The 25,163-nt window shown below is 37.1% G+C and overlaps 1 protein-coding gene across 1 annotated transcript in view; it reads left to right on the top strand.

Annotated features, from left to right (window-relative positions):
* The first annotated feature begins 10,468 nt into the window (after window positions 1–10,468).
* The window catches only part of Pfdn1 (prefoldin subunit 1), a 79,472-nt gene continuing 64,777 nt past the window's right edge, over window positions 10,469–25,163 (top strand). Inside the window, exons 1-2 of the mRNA XM_003477145.5 lie at window positions 10,469–10,624; window positions 13,273–13,439. Coding sequence (XP_003477193.3) covers window positions 10,469–10,624; window positions 13,273–13,439 — 323 coding nt within the window. The remainder of the gene's footprint in view (window positions 10,625–13,272; window positions 13,440–25,163) is intronic.

Here is a 25,163-nt window from a genome sequence, read left to right as displayed (position 1 = left end):
TTGCTCGGTAACTCTCATTTTCCTCAAAGGGACTGGGTGGGCTGGAACTCAAAAGCCTCTTTCAGTTCTTTGAATCTAGGATTCTTTTTTAGAAATTTATACAGGATCCTACACTTCAGATAGTAGAACACAATGGAGACATATGTAAATAAATCAATTAGCAAGGTCCCTTGGAAAATTTACCCTTTGTTCTATATGCCCTTCTACACTCAGATCTGATGTTCCATATTCTCTATTAATCACTGTGGTTAGAAAAGACAAGAATTTATAAGGCTGTTGAGGGTACTCTCCCACAACTAGCCAAATTTACCACCTTTCCAAACCCACACAGAGGCATTTGACCTCAGCTGAAGGGACAAAAGGAAGTAGAAACTTCCACTTCTCCTCCCCTGTAGCTGCTACGATTGATTTGTCTTTAGTGAAACACAGAGAGAGAGTATTTTATCTTACATTTAGCAACTTTGAATGGGACTCTCCATGTCCAATGACCCAAGGATTCTATTGCAAAGCAATACTGTTTCCTTGAGGTCCCTGATATTGCTGTCTGAGAGAGGATAGGAACCACCATCATGAAATTTATTTACCCACTAAAATGGAACTGACTTGTCCATTAGAAGAGATTGGAAAGTTGAAAATTGGGCTAATTGCAGTAGATGTCTTTTTTCTCCTTTGGTAAATGCAGTACTTCTTGGTAGGTATATGTCACTCTTTGGGAAGGAAGGCCTCTCTCTTTAACTCTATGAACTTTCTGGATAGACAATGATATTCCTAACCTTCCAGGAATGGCTATGTGACCTGCACCTGGCTAATCAGGGCATTCCACATCTCTGACCAATGTGCCAGGTTCAGGGACAAGCGTGTGACTCAAGTCAGGCCAAGAAGAGCCAATCCTGGGACTCTTTCTAGTGGACGGAAATGGAGCTTCCTATTTTAAGTAACACCTGTTTTACTTACTAGGCGTTATATTCACTTATGTTCTAATTTACAAAAGGAACAATATTAATTTTTTAAGCTTCTTTAATTAAAAAAATCTTTCATTTGAAAACTTTTAGAGTGTTAAAGTGGGTGTTCGGAAGGAAAGCATTAACCATTTGTCCTCGGTCTGCCTCCAAGAGTGGAGTAACATTGCCCTGTGCTGTACTTTTGGTGGCTATTTATAAAGCGTGCGTAGAGTTTTATCCAGATTTCAGCACAACCCTATTGTACTCCTCTTCCTGTTCTAAAGGAAAATGAATTTTTCTGCTTGATGAACTGTGGAGACAGAGGCATAGATTCCCTCTGGACTTTCAGTTTCCTTGATTTTATTCCTTTCCTGTACTTGGAAATGTCTTGGTGCTTGGCTGCCTCCTCTTGCAGGTCTTACACTTTTACTTTGTCTGGTGAGCACTGGGATAAATAACTCAGGCTTTACTATCCTCTCTTTTCAAGCTTCGTCTCTTATGTAGGTTTAAATCATCAGGACTGATTTCAAATAATAACTTTCTTAAGATTTTTCATAAACAGATTGAATCAGAGGTGGCCGGGTGCCTGGGAAAGCCACCATCAGTTCCTGCTAATGACGATTCACTTCCTTTCCTTGCAGAGTTTCCTATGACTATTTCATTTGCTAGGCATAGTAAAAGCACTTTTCCTGCCTGGGCAAGTCCCAGCTCCAAACATACTGTCAGCTGGAAGGCTACTCAGAGCTGCTCAGCAAATGTGTCACTTGGGAAGATTTCTTTTTCATCCCCATTCCTTAGGCCACCACAGGGCTACTGTACAAGTTCCCCCACCCTGTACCTTCCTACTCACAGGCAGACTTTTATACAGATTTGCCTTCATAACAAATAAGTGAAAATTCCTCCCTTTTTTCCTGGTTTTTATTTTTTGGTCTTTTTTTTTTTTTTTTTAAACTTGGTGGCAGTGGGGGAATACAGGTATCAAACCCTGGGTTTTGGGTATGCTAACCATGTGCTCCACCACTGAGCTATATATACCTGTATCTCCTTGGCCATTTTTTAAAAACTGACTTTATTGGTACAATTTAGGTGTACATAATGACCACGTTCATCATAGAGAATTTGTACTTGTACATACAACATCTTGATTCCACTTTTTTTCCCGTTCCCCTCCCCTCCCTTCAATCCCTTTCCCTCTTTATTTACAAAGCTTTGTTTCCATTTTATCTTTCTTTTCTCATTTTTTTCTTTTGCCTTCCTTCCTTTCCCTATATCTCCTCCTTAGTTCCCCTTGCCTTTTAAACAATGTCTTCCTACTTCACAATTTTTTTGGTACACAATTTCTATTACACATTTCATTTCTTATTTACACCTTCAGTTTCTCACAGCAGAGAGATAATGTGATATTTACACATGTGTGTCCAATTTATTTCATTTAAGAATATAATCTCAAGGTTCATTCATTTAGCTACAAATGTCTCAAGTTTACCCTTCTTTATGGCTGAGTAGTACTCCATTATATAAAAGAACCCCACATCTTTTCTACCCATTCTCTGTTTGAATGACATTTCAAAACTTAGGTATTACAAAATGTGCTGCTATACACATGGGTTTGCATATACTGCTGTGGTACGATGTTTTTTCTTCTTTTGAGAAAATATCAAAAAGGGAAATATCTGGGTCAAATGGGACCTCTAGTCCTAGTTTTTTGAGCAATCTCCATACTGATTTCCACAGTGGATATACCATTCCTTGTTCCATTTATGATATTACAAAGTGGCCCATTTAGTAGAGCATCCTAAAAGCCTCAGTTCTGTTTAATTCAATCCGGTACTCTGAGGCTTCTCACAGGCTGGAAAGTCTACAGTGCTACTGAGCCATTTTTCTTACTATCCTTGGCACTGGGTGACAGAGAGCTTATAAGTAAAAGGTCTGGAGATGTTCAAACAGAATGACAAAGCCAGGAGATGTATGAGACAAAAGTGAAATAAACCAAGGGGCAAATGTTCATAATGACTATTATTATTACTATTATTATTATTATTATTATTATTATTATTTTGGGGGGATTGAACTCACAACGTCGTGCTTGCCAGGCAGATGCGTATGCCACTGAGCTAAATATCCAGCTCATAATGACTATTATTTTAAAAATCTCATAGTAAGTACTAACACCATTGTAAACACTCACCATATATCAATTTGTTTAATCCTCACAGTGACCTTGGGAGACAGTTACCACACTGCCTCAAACCCATCTTTCAAGTGGGGAAATTGAGGTACAGAGAGATAAATTAACTTGTTCAAGGTCCTATTTCCTATTTCCAATATGGCTAAGATTTGAATCCAGGCAATCTGATTCTAGAATTTGCTTTTTATTACCACCTCATATTGCCTCTCTCCAAGGCCCTAGGGAGTGGGTAATCAGTCATTTTGTTCTGCCCAAGACTGAAGGCTTTCCTGGAGAGCCATGCTTTCCATGGAAGCATAGAAACAGTCTTGGACAAACTGTGATGATTAATCACCTTCAAATGGAAATATCTGCAAAGAAGAGCCAGGCATGATGGTGTATGCCTGTAACCTCAGTACTATGGGAGGTGGAAACATAGATCATAAGTCCAGCTTGGGCAATTTAGTGAATTAGTGAGACCTTGTCTCAAAATAATAAAGGTATGAAGATCCCTCAGTTTGAAAGCCTAAGCTTCAACTATCAGTAATGAAAAAAAAGCAAAGAAGCTGTTTTTCTATTTAATTTAAATGATGTAAAACTAGGAGAGCTAACATAGAATTAAGAGAGAACCAACTTAAGAAAGAAGAGGATTTATGAAGAACAGATGAACCTGTCTCTTCTTCACCTACCCTAATTCTAGCCCCTTGGTATGTGGATGGCTGCTCTAGCCTCTGACCTTGTTTCTCATCTGTCTTCTGGAAATCATGCTCTACAAAGAATCTATGTTAGTGTTATAGAGTTTGAATATGATTGGCCATTCCTATATTTACAGCCCCCTCCACTTTTCTCAGTGGATATTGTAATCCGAATATTGAAGTCTTTTTTTCCATCTTTCTTGTGATCTAAGATTATATTTGCAGTCCCATTGAAATGTTCTTATAATTCTAGTGAATTAATTTTAATCTGTCACCTCTAGTGTAACCCATGGTGAGAATAAAGACACTAAGACATATTTATAATTATGGCAGCCAAGGGGTTTTAAGTGTGATTTAGGTGAGGATTTATGGAATAAAGGCCTTGAGCCAAGGCATCACCCAACATTTATTAACTTGTGAAGAAGCTAGTGGCCTGAGGATGAGTGACAGTGAGTATAGCAGAAATATTGTTTTCCAATCCGTTTTATTTCCAGAAGAAAAAAACCCTAAAACTAAATTTCAAAACTATGGCAGGAATTATGTGAGTCTGTGAGCTAGGCTTAACTACGATGTTGGAAAGCACTTCTGCAATATGCTGAAGAAAGAGAATGCAGAAAGAGTAGTCTGCATAACTCAATTGGAGTAGCATTTAAATGTTTAGGAGGCTGCTACTTTAGTTTCTGACATGTAAACTTTTGTGCCCTGGGAAGTTATAACCTCTCATCTTGAGGCTCAAATCCAAGTGACATTTTGGAGCTATGTGGCTCTGTCATCTCATTGTGTTCAACTACTTATAGGGAGACAGCATGTGAGGAAAGAGGAAACTGTCAGCTTCAAAGATTATATCAGTACTTCAGTTAAGCCCTATTTACAATGCTTAGAGCTAATTGAAGGGAGAAAAAATAGCTTAGCCAGCCCTGTACAAATCAGTACATGGAGACAGGGCTTGGGTTAACTAACGCAGAGGTGACTGTTCTGTATTCACACGGTCTTCTACAGTGTGCTCCTTTGCTCTTGCCGTACCACACGGCTTGCACTTCTCTGAAAGCACCCGTCTTTCTTTTGCCTTTGCCTTGGTATCTTTTTTAGGAATACCCTTTCTCCTTTGTCTGCCACAAATGTTTTATATTTATATAAGATTCCTGGGTTGGTCTAGGGATGAGCCAGGCTCTGAGCTTGAGCTCTAGCACAAAAAATAAACAAGAAAGTAAAGAAGGAAGGGAGGGAGGCAGGAAGAAAGAGTCTTGGGTCATAAGCCTTTACCCCCATGCAGTTCCAGTTCCTGGAATCTGCGCCCTTTACAGCAGAGTTTTCCTCATTTTACTCTGAACTGATCTTTTATTGATCTGTAGGTCTGCAACACTTACACATGACAACAATTAATGTTGAGTGATGCAACTATATGCCAATAACTTTGCATATGTTAGCTCATTCCTCACAAAAACTATGAGATAGATTCTAACATTAGCCTCATTTTACAGTAGAAGAGACTGAAACTCTGAGAAATTAAACAATTTTTCTTGAATCTTTCAGCTAGTAATAGTGAAAATGAGATGTGAAATGAGGATTTCAGATTCCACAGTTCACACTTTCAACTACTCTGCTAAACTTCCTCTCAAACTGAGTGAATCCTTTAGGATCTATCTATCTCACAAAGTATAAAGATCAAATGACATGATGAGTGGAAGTAGCTTTGTCAACTGAAAACTTATATAAAAAGCTGCTCATTTCCTCTTAATATCTGTATTCTATTTCTCTTTTAAAATAACAGAATTCTTAGTATTTAATTAGGCACAAAGTTGTGCATAATAATAACAAAACATCCCTGCCTCTTTTGCAGCCAGGAACAGTGTTATGGCTATTGCAATAGGAATAGAGCCACACTTGCAGCTTGTGGGAAAAGCCTTTAAAGGGAAGAGGTAAGCCTCCCCCTTCTTTTCTCCTTCTTTAAGTTAGACTATGATAGTGACAAATGGCCTTGGATCTTGTGGATAAGAGAGAAGGAGCCTGGGAACCCTGGCACTTTGGGACTTATTTTTTGCTCTCAATTTTTTTTTAAGCCTCGATGATTGCAATGCAAAGAAACATGCTTCTAACCTGCTTTAGTCATTGCTATTTTGGATCTGTATTGTAGCAGCTCAATTTATAATCTAACGTACACAGTCTATTCACAAGGAGAAGTATTTTTTCATTATTCTTATGAAGCAGTCCTAAGACTACACACAAGCTATACCACAAAAATTACTTTTCCTTCTCAGTTCAAGACATTACCATTAAACTAATCTGAGCAGATAAAAAAAACTTAGGAGTTCAGCTGGACATAATGGCACATGCCTGTAATCCCAGCACTCGAGAGGCTGAGGCAGGAGGATCTCTGAGAGTTGAAGGCCAGCCTAGGCTACATAGTGAGTTCAAGGTCAGCCTGAACTACAAAGCCAGACCTTGTCTCAAAACAAAAACAAAAACAAAAACACCCCAGAAAACAAACAAACAAACAAAAATCACCTTAAGAATGCTTTTTTGGGCTGGTCCGATGGCAGTGGGTTATCAGAACTTATTAACATTAGTGTCACTAAAGTTGGTATACCACCCTCCCCACTGCTAAATTTGACTGGCTTTAAAAAAAATGCTTTTTTATTTTAAACAGATTTGAAATACTTTTGATATATAGTGAGTTGAATATAAAGAATATAGAGTTTGCTGAGTTCCCATTCAGGAATCTAGCTCCACAAGTAATACAATAAACACATTACCTCACACTCCTTTGTAAACTTTGCCTTCTGCCTCTTTCCCAGCCCCCTGCTCTCCTATCATACAATCATTGGCCTTTTAACATTTTAGATTTATTTCCTTTCTGTTGTTGTGTAGTTCAGGCTGGCCTTGAACTCACTATGTAGCCCATGCTGACCTCAAACTCATGGTGATCCTCCTGCTTCTGCCTCCCGAATGCTGGGGTTACAGGTGTGTGCTACCATGCCCAGCATTTGTTGTGTTTTTACCAGGCCTCCTTGACTCAGCATATTATTTAAAGTTTAGTGATTATTAGTAATGGCTGCACTATATGATGGTTATGTTCATCCTGGAGGGATCATCTTTGATTCTTTCTTTTTTTATTGTCTCTTCCTCCCCAACACTTCATCAAGTTCAGTAGCCTTTGCTTGCACCCACGCACTTCCTTCTCCGCTGCCGTGATCTCCTGTAGCCATCATCATCTCTCTTTTGGCTACTGCAGTAGTCTCCTAACCAGAACTCTCTGCTTCCACTAATGTCCCTCCAATCCCTTTCCTATTAGAACCCACAATGTTCCCCTGAAAATAGGATCAGGGGAAGCTTCTGCTTCAAATCATTCAGTGGTTTCTGATCACACTCAGTGACATTCTAAACCCTGACTGTTGCTTAAAAATCCTTCCATGATCTAGTCCCTGATCACCTCTCTAATGTCATCTTCTACTATTTTCCCAATCCAACCACACTGGCTTCTTCCTTTTTTAGTTTTCAAATATGCCAAGCCTGTCCAATTTAAACTCTCTGCTCTTGAGATTCCCTCTGTCTGGAATGCTCTATCCCAAGTTCTTAGCTTGGTTCATTATTTCCATTTTCTAGTTCTCATCTCAAATTCTATGTCCTCCTGAAAATTTCTCACAGCTACGTGGCCTCTACCCAGTCAAGCTCTAAGCACGTTACTGTTTTCTTTCTTAATAGTACTTATTTTAGTATCTGTGATTATTACTATTATTTTGGCTTTTTGAGACATGGTCTTGCTATGTAGTGTAGGCTGACCTGTACTATGGAGCCCTGGACTGCCTTGAACTCACAGCAACCCTCCTGCCTCAGCCTCTTGAGTGCTAGAAATATAGGCATGTGTTACCACTCCTGGTTGTATGCTAATTTTTTAAAAATTTTATTTTGAAAGTAGTAAAAACTACTTTTCCTTCTCAGAAACAGACGGAACAAGACGGAACAAAGCCAATTGAAACGTGGCAGTGAAATTGGTACAGAACTTCACAGCAGGATAGTAGGATAGTAGCAATAGGTGCTATAGTATATCTCATTATCTTCACAATAGTTGTCCAGCCAATTAGGTATAGCGAAACCAAACCAAAAGCATAACATTATAAAACCATTTGAAAGAGTATTGAATAGAGCAAAACAAACATAAAACAAAAACAGTGAAAACAACCTTTGCCTTCAAACAGAAAATAGAAGGAAATCTGCTGTATTTGCTATATTGCATATGGCCATCCTCCCAAGAGATGCTGAGACATCTATCCCCAGTTGCTTGGGGTGGGGTTTGATGTTTGATTCTCAGCCTGTGTGCTGGTAGGCTCAAGGGAGCCGATGATTCTCCTGGCCCGCATCAGGGGCGCTTTATTAAGAGGGTGGATGAATAAACTGCCTAAGTCCCTCCAGGGCCAGAACTCGGGAGTGCTGGTTCTTCTCCTGGCCCACGCTGGGGTGCTTCTAAATAAGCCATGCTTATTTATTACTTGTGTTTTTTCAGTGGAGTGTGTGAAATCAAAGACTTTTTATCTTGTTATTGGTATACTGCAAAAGCCTAGAGCAATGTGTGGCAGATATTAATAAGTATTTGTTGAATAAACCAAAAAAATTATTGAGCATTGGTAAGCAGATCTGAGAGTTACATTCTCTGAGGGTGGATTGAACCTCAGGAGTATACCCTTATACTAGTAAAGCCTTGAACAGAAAATCTGTTTTGTTCTTTTTTTTTCTTCTACAAAGTAAAAGAGATAGGTACTTCATGATTTTTCTTGTTTTTTTTTTTTTTTTTTTTTTTTTTTTGAGACAGAATCTCCCTATGCAGTTCAGGCTGGGCTTTAACTCACTATGTAGCTCAGTCTGGCCTCAAACTCATGGTGATCCTCCTGCCTCAGTTTCAAAAGCTGGGATTACAGGCATGTGCTATCATGCCCAGTTTAATTTCGTAAATATTCTCTGGAAAAGTGTTCAAGGATAGTAAACTCTTTAGAGATTTCAGTCATAGTCTTTTCCTGTCATTTTAGAAGCTCCAGAAAGGAAGTTCCAAATGAAATGGTTGTATTGAAACATATTTCAGTCATAACCAGGCCATTAATGTATATCACAAACTGTCAACTTCATGCTTATGATGACTATTATCAACCCACCCCTCATTTGTTTCACTCATGTGACGTCAAGAATGAAAGTAGAGCTAGCTTGGGATGTAACTCAGTAGAAGAGTGCTTATCTAGCATACACGAGGCCCTAAGTTTGATCCCCTGTATCACATCTACACATACATGCACAAAGGTAAAAACTGGTCTGGAACCCATAAATTTCATAAAGCTTTGATAGACATAAATATGAAGCCAACTGCAGAGATGTTTTCACATTCCAGAGCATCCTAGACACTAAAGAGTGTTGCAGTTTAGACCTAAATGTCCCCCAAGGCCTCATGTGCTGAGAGCTGTGGGTCTGGAAGATCGTTGGATTATGGGGACTTTGTATAATAGCTGATTGGTTGTTAGGAGGTGGGGCCTGGTTAGAAGAGGCAGGTTAGTAGGGGCAGGGCCTAGAGAGGTTTATTTCATTCCCCAGCTCCTCCCTTCACTTTTGGCTTCTTGGCTGCCATGAAATGTGCAGCTGTTCCTCTGCCATTCCATCCTGCTTTGGAATCAGCCAACTATGGACTGAAAAGTGAGTCAAAGCAAGCTTTTTTTCCTGTAAGTTGCAGGCGTTGGGTATTTTGTCCCAGTGAGAAGGAATGTGACTACGATAGTTGAGATTTTTTTTTTGTCTTTTTCGTTTTTATCGGTACCAGGGATGGAACTCATGACTGCCTGCTTGCAAGGCAGGCGCTTATGCCGCTGAGCTAAATCCCCAGCCCCGATAGTTGAGATTTTTAGAAAGAAGAAAGACTGTGAGTCTCACACGAGGAAATCAGTGTTCACAAGAGAGACACAGAAGATGTATCCAACAAAAGAATTGACATCCAAATATATTTCAGGTGATGGGACATTATAAAGGAAGTTTAAAACAATTTCTAATAATGTTCTAATTATATTCTCTTTTAGGTAAGATTAAACCATTGCAGGAAAGAGCAGATGGGTATTAAAAATGACCACATAATTTTTTTTCAGTACTTGAGTTTGAACCCAGGGCCTTTGCACTGAGCTGTGTCCTCTGTTAATTTTTTTTTTTTTTTTTTAGATTTTGAGACAGTCTTACTAAGTCATGAAGTTGCCCATGAGGGCTTCAACTTGCAATCATCCTGCCTCAGGCTCCCTGAGTGTTCGGATAACAGGTGTGCACATCAACGAAATAGAATTTTAAGACTAAAGTTTATTGCTGCTAAAATAAAAACCTGCATCCATTACCAACAGCACATCTGGTTTTATTAAATCTTTTCCCTTGGAAACCCTTATTACAACAGCTACACAGTAAATTTGCTTTGAGTTGTGACTGGAAGACATGGAGAAGCAAGCTACACTTGACTATTTACAAAAGCAAGGAATATTGAAATGGAACCCCAACAGCTCAAGGGTAAACCACCCAGCTGTGTAAAAATTGGGGCTGGGGATTTAGCTCAGCGGCATAAGCGCCTGCCTTGCAAGCAGGCAGTCGTGAGTTCGATCCCCAGTACCGATAAAAAGGAAAAAAGACCAATAAATAAATAAATAAATCCTAGTATGCCTGGCTCATGCGCAGGCGCAGAAGGAATCTGTCGCTCCATCCTCAGGGCGCGCCCTTCACCCCTTACCCCCTCCCTTTCCGGCCTTCTTCCAATGCGCAGGCGCATAGAGTGTACCAACATGGCGGCCCCCGTGGATCTGGAGTTGAAGAAGGTAAAACGGGGTCTTGACCAAGCGTAGTAGTCTCTTTGGCGGACGAGGGTACCTTGCACAATAATATCGAGGGGAAATTCGAGTCTCGCAGAAGAAAAGAGGCTATAAAGAAGTGAAGAATGATTTCCTGGAGACGTAAAGCTGGGTCGAGTCTCCTTAAGCTGGGGTGGGGGCGAGAGGCTTTTGCTAGGTGGGAGCCGGTTAGACAGGTAGTCTGGGAACCTTCGCAGGGCTGTCTCCGGCCTGCCTCCGTACTTTGAACTCCGGAACCCTTTCGTTCCGGAGTGGGAACTGAAGAGAGCGTTTCAAATGGAAACACCTTCGGGTCACTTGCCGGAACGGGGCCTGTGTAATTCGGTCCTGTTTTTTGTATTTTTAGGTCACGTAGAGTCCATTGCGCACCCCGAAAGGCCTCAGTATGGACAGTTTAAAAAGCCATATATTGTCACAGTAATGTTTGTTTCGTTTAAGGCCTCTCCCTGTTCCTTTTTCGAAGGACTTGCCCCCTACACAAAAAACAAAACAAAACAAAACAAAAAACCCAAAACGATAACGATTGGTATCAGGAGAAATTGTATTTCTGACCTTGTCCAAACCACTGCTTAAATGAGTTGTTACTCAGAAACATTTTTTGTCAGTGAAGAGTGATCAAGATGCTTAACCCCACTACCAACCCCAAACTGCTTTTCAGGATAGGAATAGGAAAGGACCTTGGAAATTCATCCAGTTTAAGTGTACTTTTCTATAAGAGCAAGCAGGTTTAGGAAAGTAATAAAAATTGAGACTAGCGTCCAGTATTTTGGTCATTAGTTTAGTTTAGGTGAGCAACTTCTTTGGTGACTGCCTCTGCTTAACTTTTGCATAAGAAATAGGACAGCCTAGGGGTTGGGGTTTTTAGCGCCTTTAGCGCCTGCCTGTCAAGGGCAAGTTCGTTAGTTCGATCCCCATTACACCCCTTGTCCCCAAATTCAATAGGACTTCTTGCTACTAATGAATAAACCTATAATTGCTAAGAACATTAGGTATTTGTGCCGCATTTTGTTCGTTTTTGCTGTTCTTGAAGGCTTTACCTTGTGTTCTTTGGTGTTGTAACTTCTCTGCATGTGCTTGTTTATTTAGCCGTAGGTGGATATTTTACATTTCAGAGCAAAGTTGCTTATTCTGAAAATTTACCCTTTTTTTCTGTTAAAAGTTCAAATTTAAATCATAGTTTAGTATAAGAGCCAATGGGAGTACAACTGTGGAATACTTACCAGTGGATTTTGTTGCTAAGAAATGTGGACAACGAATGCAAACCAAAAATAATTACAGACTTAAATCGAACAGTTGGACAACAGTTGAATAAAAAACAAACGTATAAAGATTTTATTGTCTAATTTTTTTTGTTTGTTTGCTTTGGTTTTTTTGAAGCAGTATCTCACTATGCAGTTCAGGTTGGCCTTGAACTCACTTTTGTAGCCCAGGCTGGCCTTGAACTCATGGCAGTCCTCCTGCCTCAGCCTTCTGAGTACTGGGATTACAAGCATGTGCCAGTATCTCTGGCTTCATCTAATGTTTTTACAAAGGTGTTTTTTGGGGCGTGGGGGTGAAGACTTAATGGGAAATTTCAGGTTATCCTCTTCCCCCAAAGTAAATCTCTTGAAACCTTGAAACCTTAGTAGGTGACACAATGAAGTCAGAATAAAAGTTAAATAGTAGCCTTTGCTATGCATTTCATTTACCAAATGTTAGTAAGGCATAAATTTGACAACATGTGAAAGTCATTCTAGACCTTCAACAAGAGTGCCCAAGAACTGTGTTTATCCCCAAGTTAAGTAAGTGTACACAGGGATCAAATTTGGCCTGGTATGTGCAGATGAAGATCGTGATGCAATTCTGCCGCTGTTTAGAATTTTCTTTTAGACTTTCTCTTAAAAATATTTGTATTCTGAATTTTACTATTTAGGATGTAAAGATTCTTGAACTAAGGAAGGTCAGAAGAAATGGTTTTAAGTACCTGCCTATCTACCTCGTACTCCCCTGTATAAGCCACTTTTATTTCTGAACTTACTTATTTGATTTGTAACTTGTGAAAGATAAAACTGCCATCTCAGGCTTATCAGCAGGAGTAAATGAGATATATATTGTATTTAATACTGTCTGTAATATTCCTGTGTGATTAGTTTGAAACAGCACTGGAGAGTGCTTTGAAATTTATTTGCATAATATGTGTAGTGTAATGGGTTGTTATTTTTATTTTTTATTTTTATTTTTTGGTACTGGGGACTGAACTCACGACCTAGCGCTTGCCAGGCAGGTGGTCTTGCCACTGAGCTAAATCTCTGACCCTCTGAGTTGTTAGTTTTATGGTTCTTGTTTTGAATTTCTGAGTTTCATCATTTGTTTGCATTCATTGTTTGTATTACTCTGGTTACTTGATACTGGTTATTTAATGTACATTTATTTTGCTTTTTCAAATTGATCTCATCTGAGGACAAGGTAAATTCAGTAATTAATATAGCTAATTGTATTAACTCATTTATGTTTGACCTGGTAAGTTTCACAGCTTTGTCTCTGCTTAGCATTTTCTGCTTTAATAAATTTGGGTTTGACCTAAATGTTTTCTGTGAAATGTTTTGCCTACTAAATCAAGGGTTTGTTTTTATCAGGCCTTCACAGAGCTTCAAGCTAAGGTTATTGACACTCAACAGAAAGTGAAGCTTGCAGATATCCAGATTGAACAACTGAACAGAACGAAAAAGCATGCGCATCTTACAGATACAGAAATTATGACTTTGGTAGATGAGACTAACATGTATGAAGGTGTAGGAAGAATGTAAGTAAAGTATATCCTTAATGTTATTATCTTGGGAGTGTTTTTGTCTGCTTTAAGCCATAGAATTTATTCTTTTTTTTTTTGTCTTTTTCCTTTTTTATCGGTACCAGGGATCGAACTCACGACTGCCTGCTTGCAAGGCAGGAGCTTATGCCGCTGAGCTAAATCTCCAGCCCCAGAATTTATTCATTTTAAAACTGGGTGTAAAGGGTAATTGTCAGATACCTTTTAAAAAAAAATGAAGAATTTGAACTTGTGCAGGCCTGTAATCTCAGCACTGTGGGAGGTTGAGGCAGAAAGTGTGGGCAGTTTTATAACTTAGTGAGTTCTTGTCTCAGAAGTAAAAAAATAAAATAAAATGGACTAGGGATGTATCTCAGTGTAAAGGTCCTGGGTTCAATCCGCAGTACTATTTTGAAAAAAACCAAAAACAAAAAATAAGGAACTATACCCTAGATAGGTGTTAAGTGGTTAAATTTATTCTTTGAAGTATATTTCCTAAACAATTCCTTGATCTCTATGATTAGTTACTTAAATATGTAACTTCAGTGATCAAAATACAATTTGTTATGAGAATATGTTTATAGTAATTTCATATGGGAAGATTTGTTTTGATAGTAATTTGAATCTCTTGTCTAAAATTTATTAGCAGGCATCCAAATCATAAATCTGTTATTAGAAACTGCTATGGTGGCACATGTCTGCAATCTAACTACTTGGGAGAATGGGACAGGAGATTATAAGTTCCAGGCTAATATTCACTTGGAAAACTTGAAAGCTTGTCTCAAAAAAGGGTGTTTGCCTAGCATGTGTGAGGTACCCTGGATTTAATACCCAACACCAGACACACACACATGCAGATCTTTTAAATGTCTGACCAGAGTTGTAAAATAAAAATATTCACACTGTTTAAATACACGTGTTCAGCCGGGTGTCATAGTGTTTGTAATCCCAGCACTCAGAATGTTGAGGCTAGCTTGAATTACATACTGAGCCCTGTCTCAAAAAACTAACCAAACAAACAAAATAAATATACACATTCTACATGCCATACATTGCTCAAATAGGAAAATGCAATGTGAGAAATCTAGTAAAACAATTTACTTTTTACTTGTTTCAGTTATATATTTAACCATCCACATTTTACCCCTTTTTTTCTTAAAAAACATGTCAGAGAGACTAGATCTGCATCATGTTGTCTAAGCAGAAAATGAGAAATAGATAAGACCTTAAGTAAGAGGTTGCATTCCATTACAGTGATCTAAAAGGACAAGACTGATTTTTTTTTTTTAATTGTGGGAGGTTGGGGAGGAGGGTTTTTCTGGAATTCGGTCTTTGAATATTACTTAGTAAGTGTACCTTCGAGTTTGGAGGACTTTTTTGTTAGAATGGAATTTGACCCCACTGTTTGGTTGACTTATTTTGTGATTGATTTGAAGGAAGCCTGCCATGTGTAAAATTTAGTAATGACTTTAGAATGACATCATGAGAAGAAGCCCCTGCTTGTAACTGACTAATCATTGTCTTTCTGAACAAGAGATAGATTATGGTAAATTTTATCTGATTTGATTCCCTGAATGAACAGTGTACCATATATAAATTATATCTGTACTCATATTTTTCATTTTGGCTTAAGAGAATGAAAATTATAATTTGAGAGTTTGTTAATGGGATGAGAACAAAGTAGAACCTTTGATTATATGTCTTTGTAGTATGAAGTGCATCATTGGCATTCATTACAGGGTAATAATAGCCTTAATATGAATAGCGTTAGCCCAGGCCTTAAAACAGGAATGCTAACTTTTCTAGCATGCCTGTTAACATGTTGTATGTACATTTCACATCATTATACTAGCCTTTGTTTCCAACAGCTAAAGAATCCTTTTTGAACATAGAAAGACTCACTATCTTTGGCCTTTTGAACTACAATGAAGTTTCTATTTTTTATTAGAATAATTGCATTTATTAAATATTCTGCAGAAATGATGGAAGAGTCGATTTTTTTTACATACTGTTCAAAGTGCTACAGCTAGGTTGTATTCTATGCAAAGAATTTGAGTTTAAAGGGCTTGGTATGAATTACTTATAATAGAATTATCTTCAAAAAGAGTTTATTTCATATAAATGTTTCTTAAAAATGTAATTTTAAATGTTTGGGTACATTTTTGGTTTCAAATTTGACTTTTGTGCTTTCTGTGTTTCACTGGAAGTGTGAATTTGATCCTTCATCGTAGGGGCATGTAAGGTGAATAGTGTTTGTTGTTTGTGTAAGTATTAATGCCCTGTGAGGAAGAAAAGAATTGCTGAGTATTAGTCTGGTCATGAGGATGTTCTCTTTCTTGATGCTAAACCTGAAATATCTATTTCTGAATTTTAGTCTTGAGTAATCTTGAGTATCATTGTGATTCACTTCTTCAATTCTAGTCTTTATCTTAAATTTTCATGTACTGTTTGAGAATTCTTATTACACAGTTAATTTTTTCCAAATTTGTGTTTTGAAACTACAGATTATAAAATCCAAAACTCTATTTTTATTTGAGAACCTGCAGTAATTTTTTCATTGCTGAAATTCAGGCCTATTATTTTTTGCCTACCTGCATTTTTTTTGCATTCTGCATTCATTCTGTCTGTCCATACTCAGTTTTCGCATATCTGCCAGAATTGATCATAACAATATTTTTATAGAATCTTTTCTGTATTGTACACAGGATAAAAACCTAAATTTGTTAGCTTAGCATTCCTGGACATTTATGGCTCTTAATTTACCTACCCAACGTCATGTCCTACCATTTTCTGTTCCTAGGCTTGGGATCATATGTACATTTTATCATATGAACTTGTTTCCTTATACTGATTATCTGTTGCTGGTTGAGAAGGGTTGTGAGGTTTTATGTGGGCTTTAAACAAACTCTAGTTTGAGTAATGATGTCAGTAATAGGATTAGGGTAGAAAAATACTTGCACAGATGCCAGAGATTGTTATCCCTAAGAATAACACATTGCCACATGTATTTTCTCATATCTGCTGTGTTTTTACACTTTTTTTTTTTGCTTTTGCTCATTCTGTCTTTCGATGGCAATATCTCTCTTCCCTTTGAAATTCTTGTCCTTCAAAGTGTTGCTCAAAGCTTATAATGATTTTGAAGATTTGCCCAGCTTCTAGGCCAGTAATAGTGAACATTTTAGAGCTTTCAGTGATACAAACAGCCCAGTGTGGCATGCGTGCTGTAGGTTTGCCAACACTGCTATAGGCAGACTTATTCTTTCCTTGGTGATGCCTTGGGATTTTGTTCCTGCAGGTAGTGGAGCTCATTGACTGTGTCATGTGATCTCCCCAACCAGATCATCAACTCTGAGACTAGGCATACACATCATCAGTTTCCTCATTTCTTGGTGTAATGTCTAGCACAAAATGCATATCTGCAAAATATGTGTTCAATAAATGTGTGTTGATCTGAATGTGATTTCTTCTGTTGCCTAAGTAAAATATCTGCATTTTTGTTGTGGTTCTTTTTTTTTTTTTTTTTTTTTTTTTTTTTTTTGGTACCAGGCTCAAACTCATGTCTTCAGGCTTGCCAGGCAGCCACTTACGTTTAGTTTTCACAAATCATTGCAGGCCTATGTGCCTTTCAGCTCATAAGTAGAGGTATGGCAGTGTTAAATACCTCTTATACATTGTTATTTTGGTTTAAAACAAGGAAAGTCAAGCTATAGGGTCAGAGAAGATGAATTGCTACATACTGTAAGCTGTGAGTGTTCATTGCTCAAAGCTATATTCCATCCAGTTTTTTGGCATGTTGCCAGAACATTTTAGTTCTCTTACTTCATACTCTTTGGAGAGGCTGTTATGTAGCCTGATACTACTACTACCAATTTCTAGTTTTGCTACTTAAGCTGTTTGTGAGCTGACCTCACCATACTGCTTTGAGAACTATGATGAAAGTTACAACTGTGGGATAATCTGTCTGAATATTTGGAAGTGTTTGTCTTTGCATCTTTCTAGCGTGCAAAGAGAGCATACAAATTTCATATAAATGTGTGAGTACTTCTGGTATCTTTAATGAGTAAGAACCAGTTTATAATTTCTTATGGAGATTTTTTTTTATTTTGGATAGTAGAGAATAAAATTTTTAACTTTCTTAATTTTTATAAGAATTATATTTGAAAGTGCACATAAATGACGTTTAGCCATGTGTTTCAAAACACCATCATTAGAATAAATGTCAAACTTATTTTTATTAATGACAGATATGATTTGATGTGAGACTATTTGTTATTCTAATACCTTTCCCTTGAGTATTACATAAATAACATTTCTATTTTCCAAAAGAAACAAATTAGCCTTTTTTTTTTAATATAGGTGTAATTTAAGATTAGCTTTGAGAAGAGTAAGTGCCGTTTAAAACTTGAACCTAACTAAAAATAACTTTGTACCATATTTAAACTAATTTAGAGATATGCTACCATTCTGTGAGTATTTTTTACATTTAAGGAACTAAGAATGAACAATGGTATAAATCTACCAACTAGATAAGTGTCTAGCAATGCAGAAATTGCTGTTTGGAAGCACTGTTGCTATTTCTGCTTGTTGAAGTAATTTAATGGTTGATCTGATGGTTGAAAGAGCCAGAAATATAAAGTGTCAACACAGGTAGAATGTCAAACATTAAGTGTATTCCTAATAAGTAATACTTCAAAAAAAAAATCTTAAAACATTAAGCAGTATTTTGACTAATTAGGTATTGAGGTACAGACTCTTTGTAGTAGCTCATTTGAACTGTCCTTTGTTTAAAATCACGTGGGTTTTGTGGTGATCTTATTTTTTGTGTAGATGTTGACCTATTACGTGAATTGTGGTATTCATTAAATGCAGGAGGAGTAATTTGCAGTATTTCATGCTGCCTCAGGTTTTGGAGTCTTTCTATGTTTTCATATACTATAGAGTTGTTCTTCCATCAATTTGAGGTAATTTTAAAGCTGAAGAAATAGTCATAGATATGTTATCCCTAAAAAATTAGGAAATAAAATTTAAGTCTTGGTGTATTAAATATAGTTGAGAGTCAGGGAGATAGCTCAGCAGTACAAGTGCCTGCCTGGCAAGTGTGAGGCAGTGAGTTGGATCCCTGATACTCCCCCTGCCAAAAAAAATTGTTGGTGAATGTTGTTAATGGTGTAGTAAAAATACTTATGTTATTGCCCTCACCAGAATCAAGTTTCTGTATTTTATTTGGTGCTTTCTGTGGAAGGAGAAAAATGTATAGATTGTTTTTGGTATGAGACCCACATTACAAGTACAAATTTATAAATTCTTTTTATGCTGTATTTAAATGTATTAATCTGCTGGGTGTGGTAGTATGTTCCTGTAATCCTAGCACTCAGGAGGTTGAGAAAGGAGGATCACTATGAGTTTGAGGCTAGCAAGACCTGTCTCCAAAAAAAAAAAAAAGTATTGACCTATTTTAGAATAGAGAAAATAAAGATAAAATAATTTTAAGAGTAAGAAGAGGTGTTTTAAGTTTTTTATTTTTTGGATTTTATTTTCAAAGAGGAGAAGTTCTTGGTGTTCAGCTGCTTTCACTAATAGAATATGACCCACCCTTCTTATGCTTTTATACAGAACTATTTATTTAAAGTCATGGCTTTTATTGCTCAGAGTTCTAAGGGGAAAAAACCCAACTTTTCCTGTTGTGCTGGGAAAAACGTTGATGTCAAATATGTATATAACTCCAGATGGGTGTACTCTCCTCATTCACAGATGTAGCACTCTGGGGAAAGGAGATTTTGAGTAATAGTCTTAATTTCCTTAAGTTGTCAGTGATTTAAAAACTTGATTTCATTAGAAGTCTGCTCTGCTGTTTAGAATGACATCACTGTTTTTATGCTGGGGAGGTTAGCAAACGTTTGTGTAAGAGTTACGTAGCCTTGTTGCTTCTGCAGCAGAGCACTTCTAGTAATTCTTTCCCTTCTTCCCTCCCTTGTCCCCTAAAACCTAAACATTCTCACTCAAACAGGAAAGTAATTTTGCCAGTGTTGTGCTAATTAGAAGTCTATTGTTAAAAAAGGAAAAAGAAGTCTTATCTTGAAGAATACAAATGTGCTAAAATTAAATTTTATTTAGTTTGTCCTTGTTATAGATTATTTTAGGCTTTGAACTTGTTAGAAAACAAATGTAAGCCATTCATTCACTTTGATTCTGCATATCCTGACATCAAAAGACTTGGCTTTCTTTTCTTTTCTTTTTTTTTTTAAACACAAAGGATTAAACAAAATCTGCCTTGTGTTGTGTGAAAGTAGGGTTATTTAGCAACATGACAGCATACTTCCATGTGTCCCAATTGGTAATAAATAAGAATCAATGTAGTTAACTGAGGGAACGACGAAAAGTACCATTTACTTGCTGTTCCCAGTCTTGAACTGTAGCAGTCTTGAACTGTGTTGCTTTATCACTGAGGAATTGTGTGCTGCAACTGACTTAACTCTAGCTGAATTTCTCTGAAAACAAAAGTCAAATTTAACCTGTACGAAGAATTTTCTGATTTTAGTTGCCACTTATCTCATTGTGACAAATTCAGGAACAACTTGCCATCTAGTGTTTGAATGAGATAATTGAAAAGTTCATGTTACAGAATATAATTTGCTTAATCAGATATCCAAAAAGAACTCAGAAAAATGTTGACCTAGAAGTCAGTCCATATATATGAGACATACTTGGTAATAACTTGTTAGTATTTTTTTTGTTTTGTTTTGCATCAAGAATTGTTGGGAACTGCAAATAATTTTTTATGTGAGAAAATAATTAGGATTGTGTGCTCTTACACAGTTCATGTTTTTACATTTGTGTAAACTGTATGCTCATTTTATTTTTTTTGTGGTTATTGGTACATTTTAGATACACATAATGATTTGTACTTATATGTAATATATCTTGCTGCAGCTTTTTTTCCCATTCTCCTTCCTTTCCTTTAACCCCTTCCCATTCTCATTTAGAAAAGCTTTGTTTCCACTTTATACTATTGTTCTTTCTTTCCCTCTTCTCCCTCCCTTGTTCCCTTTCTGGTTTGAACATTTTCTTCACATTTTCCAGTAACCTCTTATATTTTGGTCCTTATTTACCTTATTTCTGGTTTCTTACACCAGAAAACAATGTGATATTTAAACATATGTGTGATTTATTTCATTTAAAATTATGGTCTGAAAGTGCATTCATTTAGCTAGAAATGTCTGAAGCTTATCCTTTATAGCAGAGCAGAGTAGTAACCTATTGTATTATAAAAAACCCATTTTCTATATCCATTTGTTGGTTGAGGAGTATTTGAGCTATTTCCAAGATTTAGCTATTACAAACTGAGCCAGTGTAAACGTGTGTGTATATATCGCTGTGGTATGGTGCACTTAATTCTTTTATGAAAAAGCTAGGTTGGGGGCTGGGGATTAATTAGCTCAGTGGCATAAGTGCCTGCCTGGCAAGTGCAAGATCGTAAATTTGATCCCCAGTACCACCAAAAAAAAAAAAAAAAAAAAAAGCTAGGTGGAATATAACCTCTAGTTTTAGGTGTTTTTTTTTTTTTTTTTTTTTTTTTTTTTTTTTTTTTTAAGATGAGGCCTCATTGTATAGCTCAGATTGGCTTTGGACTCATTATGTAGTTTAGGCTGACCTTAGACTTGGAGTGATCCTCCTGCTTCAGCCTCCCAAGTGCTGGGATTACAGATATGTGCCACCATGCCCAAACTAATTTTAGTTTTCTGAGGACTCTTCACACTGATTTTCACAGTGATTGTACTCCCACCAACTGTGGAGAAGGGTTCCTTTTTCCCCAAAGCCTCGTCAGCATTTGTTATGGTTGATTTCTTGATGATAGCTATATGGTTGATTTCTTGATGATAGCACACTTCAGAAGTGTGATGGGATCTTAGCATTGTTTTAATTTGCATCTCTAGAATGACAAGTGATGTTGAATTTTTTTTTCATATATTTATTTGCTATTTCTGTTTCTTATCTGAGAAGTATCTGTTCATTTCAGATGCCCAGTTTTGGATTGGTTCTTTACATTTGGGGTGTCTGATTTTTTAAAAGTTTTTTGTATAGTCTACATATTAGTGCTTTGTATGAGAAGCAGGTAGCAAAAATTTTTTCCTGCAGTGGTTTCTTTTGCTGTGCAAAAGCAACCCTAACCCTAACCCTAACCCTAACCCAGCAGTTGATTTTTTGTTATTGTTTCCTGTATGATTGGGTTTTGTTCGTAAAGTCTTTGCCTACACCAGTGTCTTCAAGAATTGTACCTATGCTCCCTTTCAGCAAATTTAGTGTTCCTGTTTTACTTTTTTTTTTTTTTTTTGTGATGCTGTGGATCGAACTCAGGGCTTTGTGTATGCAAGGCAAGAGCTCTATCCCTGAGCCACATCCCTAGTCCTAGTGTTTCTGTTTTAATATTTAGATCTCTGATCCATTTTGAGGTTAATTTAGTGCATGGTGAGAGACATGGGTCTAGTTTTAGTTTTTGGTGTGTGGAAAGCCGGTTTTCCAGCACCATTTTTTTAAAGAGGATCTCTTTCTTCCACTGAAGGTGTTTGGCCCCTTTTTTTAACATAAGGTAACTGAGTATATTTGGAGTTGTTTGTGCATCTTCTAGTCTGTATTGAGCCTCAGGACTGGGTTTTTTTCCCCCACCAGTGCTGTTCTATTTTTATCACAGTAGCTTTGTAGTATAATTTCAAGTCAGGGATTGTAATGCCCCCTGCCTTGACTTTGTTACCCAAACTTGCCTTTGCCATCCTAGATCTCTTCGGAGTCTAAATGAATTTTAGGATTCTTTTGGCTTAATTCTATGAGATATGCTATTGATATTTTAATTAGATTGTATTAAATCTGTATAACAATTTTGGGAGTATGGCCATTTTCCCTATATAGGTTCTTCTGTCTTTTCATTTTCTGTTATCCTCTTTGATCTCCTTTTTCAGAGTACTGTGGTTTCCAATGTAAAGGTCTTTTATTTTTTTCATTAATTCAATTCCTAGGTAATTCGTTTTTTTTTTTGACATTGTGAAAGGTGTGGTTTCCTTTATTTTTCTCTCAGTGAGTTTGTTATTTGTGTACATGAATACTACTGATTTTTGAGTGTTGACCTTGTATCCAGCTATATTAATTAATTTGCTTATTAAATCTGTAAGTCTTTCAGTAGAGTTTTTAGGGTTTTCTATGTAGAGTATAATGTCATCTCCAAATAACGACAGTTTAATATCTTCCTTTCCTATCTTTATTCCTTTTATTTCTTTTTCTTGTCTGATTGTTCTGTCTAATGTTTCTAGAACTGTATTGAACAAGAGTGGTGACAGAGGGGCCGAAGATTTGGCTCAGTGGCATAAGCACCTGTCTGGCAAGTACAAGGTTGTGAGAAAAAAAAAGTGCTGACAGAGGACATTCTTGTCTTGTTTCTTATTTTAGAGTAAAAGCTTTCATTTTTTGTTTTTATTATGATGTTGTCATAGATGGCTGTTATCAGATTGAGATAAAGGCCTGTCTATTCCAATTTTCTGTAGGGTTTTTATTATGAGTGTATGTTGGACTCTATCATTTGCTTTTTCTGCATCTGTTGAACTGGTTATCTGGTTTTTGTCTCTGACTCTGTTAATATGGTATATTACATTTATTGATTTACATATGTCAAACCATCCCTGCATCCCTGGGATGGGTTCTATTTGATCATGGTGTATAATCCTAAAGGTGTGCTGCATTCTTTTTTTAATCTTAACTGATATATGTTGTTTCTTTCAGCTTCTCACACTAATGAGCTAATATGATGTATACACGTGTATCTTATTTCACTAATGAGTATGTTCTCAAGTTGCATCCATTTACCTATAAAAGTCTCCAGATTATCCTTCTTTATAGCTGAATAGTACTCCATTGTATAAAAATACCACATCGTTTTTATCCATTCCTCAATTGATGAACATTTAGGTTGTTTCCACGATCTGGCTGTTACAAATTGTGTTGCTATAAACATGGATGCACATATATCACTGTGGTATGATGCTTTTAATTCTTTTGGGAAGACACTCAGAAGGGAAATAGCTGGGTTGAATGGGACCTCTAGTCCTAGTTTTTTGAGGAATCTCCACACAGATTTTCATGGAGGTTGCATCAGTCTGCATTCTCACCAACAGTGGAGGAGGGTTCCTTTTTTTTGAAGGTAGTAAAATACAACAGAACAAGACAGAACAAAGCTAATTGAGACAGTGCAGTAAAATTGGTACAGAACTTCACTCCAGGTTACCAGGATAACAATAATAGGTGCCATAGTTTATCTTGTTATCTTCACAGTAGTTGTCCATTCAGTCAGGTATAGCAAAATCAAACCAAAAACAGAACATTATAAAACCTATCAAAACAGAATATTGAATAGAGAAAACAATTAATCAAAACAAAACAAAACAGTGAAAACAATATTTGCCTTTGAAAAGAACATAGAAGGAAATCCCCCATATTTGCTATATTGTATACGGTCATCCTCCCAAGGAAGCTCAGACCCTTGGTCCCCAGTTGTTAAAGATGGGGAGGGTGGGGTGGAGGATGGGATGTTTGATTCTCAGCCCACAATGCCAGTAGGCTCACAGGAGACACTGACTGGTTCTCTTCCTGGTACGAGTGCTGCTTACTCCAGCCACGGCCACTTACCAGGAAGGAGGGTGGGTTGGTTTCTTGCTCACCGCCCTAAGTTCCAACATGGCTGGATCTCCGAAGGTGCTGATTGGTTTTCTTCTTGGCCCACCCACCAATCTCTCGTACCAGGGCCACTTACCAGGAAGGAGGGCATGTTGCTTTTTGAGGGTTCCTTTTTCCCCACAGTCCTTATAGCATTTATTATTGCTTGATTTCTTGATGATAACCATTGTTTCTGGAGTGAGATGAAATCTTAGTGTTGTTTTAACTTGCATTTTTTGAATGACCAGTGATGTTGAACATTTTTTCATATATTTATTTGTCATTTTTCTTCATCTAAGAAGTGTGTATTCATCCCAGGTGGCCATTTTGGATTGGATCTTTAAATCCGGGAAGACTGCTTTTTTTGAGTTCTTTTATATATTGTTTTTTTTTTGGTGTGTGTTTTTCATTTTTTATCGGTACCAGGGATCGAACTCACAACTGCCTGCTTGCAAGGCAGGCGCTTATGCCACTGAGCTAAATCCCCAGCCTCTCTTTATATATTCTTGATAGTAATCCTTTGAGGAACAGCTGGCAAACATTTTCTCCCACATTGTGTGTTATTGCTTCACTCTGTTAGTGGTTTCTCTTGCTATGCAAAAGCTTTTCAGTAGGATGAGATTCCAGTTGTTGATTCTTTGTGATAGTTCCTGCGCAGTCAGGGTTTTGTTCATAAAGTCTTTGCCTGCACCAATGTCTTCAGGAGTTTTTCATACTCTATCTTCCAGCAGATTTAACGTTTTTGTTTTAGTATTAAGATCTTTGGTCTGTTCTGGTTTTAGATTACTACATGGTAAAAGATATGGGTCCAGTTTTAATCTTTAGCATGTTAGAGTCAGTTTTTCCAGCACTATTTATTAAAGAGCCTTTTTTCCAGTGAATGTGTTTGGCACCTTTGTGAAAGATAAGGTGGTTTAGTGTGTCTGGAGTTGTTTCTGCGTCCTCTAATCTGTTCCATTGATCTTTGAATCTGTCTTTTTTTTTTTTTCAGTACCATACTGTTTTTATCATAGTAGCTTTATA

The sequence above is a fragment of the Cavia porcellus genome, unplaced genomic scaffold (genome assembly GCF_034190915.1).
Source record: "Cavia porcellus strain 051 isolate PalLab524CR breed Dunkin Hartley unplaced genomic scaffold, mCavPor4.1 scaffold_21, whole genome shotgun sequence".
Taxonomy (NCBI): Eukaryota; Metazoa; Chordata; class Mammalia; order Rodentia; family Caviidae; genus Cavia; species Cavia porcellus.
This window is presented reverse-complemented; position numbering and strand designations above follow the sequence as displayed.